Source organism: Scylla paramamosain, chromosome 49 (assembly GCF_035594125.1).
Source record: "Scylla paramamosain isolate STU-SP2022 chromosome 49, ASM3559412v1, whole genome shotgun sequence".
NCBI lineage: Eukaryota > Metazoa > Arthropoda > Malacostraca > Decapoda > Portunidae > Scylla > Scylla paramamosain.
Window position 1 is genome coordinate 575,001 of NC_087199.1, and position 2,500 is coordinate 577,500.

General features: G+C 33.0%; 1 protein-coding gene across 1 annotated transcript in view; it reads left to right on the plus strand.

Annotated features, from left to right (window-relative positions):
• Positions 1–1,900: 1,900 nt before the first annotated feature.
• Positions 1,901–2,500, plus strand: part of LOC135095438 (interferon-related developmental regulator 1-like) — a 7,828-nt gene continuing 7,228 nt past the window's right edge. The window contains 1 exon segment of the mRNA XM_063996281.1: positions 1,901–2,208. Coding sequence (XP_063852351.1) covers positions 2,157–2,208 — 52 coding nt within the window. The 5' untranslated portion in view covers positions 1,901–2,156.

A 2,500-nucleotide genomic window follows, 5' to 3' on the forward strand; every position in this document is an offset into this window, starting at 1 on the left:
CCTTCCAATACATTAAAAACACAACAAAGTCATAACAAACACAATATTTAATCAAAACTTATTATTTATTACTGAAAAAAATATACTTTTCTCAATATTTCGTAATGTTTCTCAATAATATACAACTTTTTCTCTATTTCATTCATTTCCACTCAATCTTAGCCTTCCAATACATTAAAAACACAACAAAGTCACAACAAACACTATTTAATCAAAACTTATTATTTATTACTGGAAAAAATATACTTTTCTCAATATTTCGTAATGTTTCTCAATAATATACAACTTTTCTCAATATTTCATTCATTTCCACTCAATCTTAGCCTTCCAATACATTAAAAACATACTATTTAATCAAAACTTATTATTTATTACAGAAAAAATATTCTTTTCTCTATTTTGTAAGGTTTCTCAATAATATACAGTTTTTCTCAATATTTCATTCATTTCCACGCAATCTTAGCCTTCCAATACATTAAAAACACAACAAAGTCATAACAAACACAATATTTATCAAAACTTATTATTTATTACTGAAAAAAATATACTTTTCTCAATATTTCGTAAGGTTTCTCAATAATATACAACTTTTCTCAATATTTCATTCATTTCCACTCAATCTTAGCCTTCCAATACATTAAAAACACAACAAAGTCACAACAAACACTATTTAATCAAAACTTATTATTCATTACAGAAAAAAATATACTTTTCTCAATATTTCGTAATGTTTCTCAATAATATACAACTTTTTCTCAATATTTCATTCATTTCCACGCAATCTTAGCCTTCCAATACATTAAAAACACAACAAGGTCATAACAAACACAACAGCAAGGGTGACAAAGCAAACAAAACCGGATAGATTAATCAAAAAGAGGGGAAAAAAAAATAATTATGAACACGAAGGAAGACTGACATACAAAACAGATGACGCAATACAAACAAATTTCAATCAATGACGCAACATCTGACGGCTGTATGTGCATTGTTTTGGGCGGAGAAGCGTTCGTGTTTCTAACGGGGTAACATTAAACAAATCTTTAACGAAATAAATTGATAGGTTACTAAATTAGTTGCTGTATAATGAGAGGGGGGTGCGTAAGACTGAAAGATAATATTTATAAAGAGGAATCTCCTTTAACGATATAAATTGATAGGTTACTAAATTAGTTGCTGTATAATGAGAGGGGGGGGGGTGCGTAAGACTGAATGATAATATTTATAAAGAGGAATCTCCTTTAACGATATAAATTGATAGGTTACTAAATAATTTGCTGTATAATGAGAGGGGGAGTGCGTAAGACTGAATGATAATATTTATAAAGAGGAAATCACATGTAAGCTGTATTTAAGGAAGTATGTTCGTTTGTACAGTCTTTATAATGCAGGAAAAAATTATTGTGCCAGAGAGAGAGAGAGAGAGAGAGAGAGAGAGAGAGAGAGAGGGGGGATAATGGGGGGAGGCTATTTAAAACTTGGCTAGCGGAAGGAATAGGTATATAAAATTAGGATAAATAAATAATGATGGATGGAAAGAATATTATGAATAAGAAAAAAAAGAAAAGGGGAATATTGCAACAGATTAACGTGTGCCAGTAATTAACAAACTGAGGGAAAAAATATGAAGAAACACGTAGAAGATTAAATAAAAACACGATTCATAACGAAAACACGAAAAAAAAATAATAAAAAGAAAGAAAATTGGAGAACCAGATCAAAATAATGAAAACATGATGAAAACAAGTAAGAAATCTATAAAAACTCCAGAAACCGCCAATTTCTTAAGTCTTGCTGAAAATAAGAAAAAAAATCAAATTATAAAGCAAAATGACTACAAAATGAAAAAAGCAACAACACAAATGAATACTAAAATTAAACAAAAACACCATAAATAAAACTGGAAATTATTGCAACATCCCGAGAAACCCGCCAATGTCGACATATTGGGCTACAAAAAGAGCCAGCTGGTCGCGTTGGGCTACAATCTCCCACTGTTCCCTCACAATGGTAGTGGAGGCCAGCATTACCCGCCAGTTCTTATTTTCCTTGTTTCTCTTCACCACGCCCTGCTACGCTCACACCCAGCGAGGCACAAGACCTTCGTGAGGGGAGCGACGCCCCCTGAAAGCTCTGAGGTCCCTGGAAGCCCTAAAATGCCGAAAAACAAGAAAAACAAACCCGCTGCTGCTGTCGCCATGACACCAGGTTAAGAAATGTGCCGTGTTTGTGTTCATATTTTTGTTCATATCTCCCTTGTTTATCCACCTTGTTTATTCTCCTTTAGTGGGATTGTTCTTAAGTGTTTTACCTTTGTTCATATGGATTTTAGGGTCCCTACGTCCTGTGGTTTTAGGGAAATTAAGGGTTGTTTCTGGGGTGATAGTCAGTTTGGCCTTGAAGACTTACTGCCATAAGGTCGAAGATGTGTGATTGCTGTTCAGGGTTTAAGGGCTTTTTTAGGGTTCATTTTAGGGTTTTAAGGGCTCAGGGCTTAAGG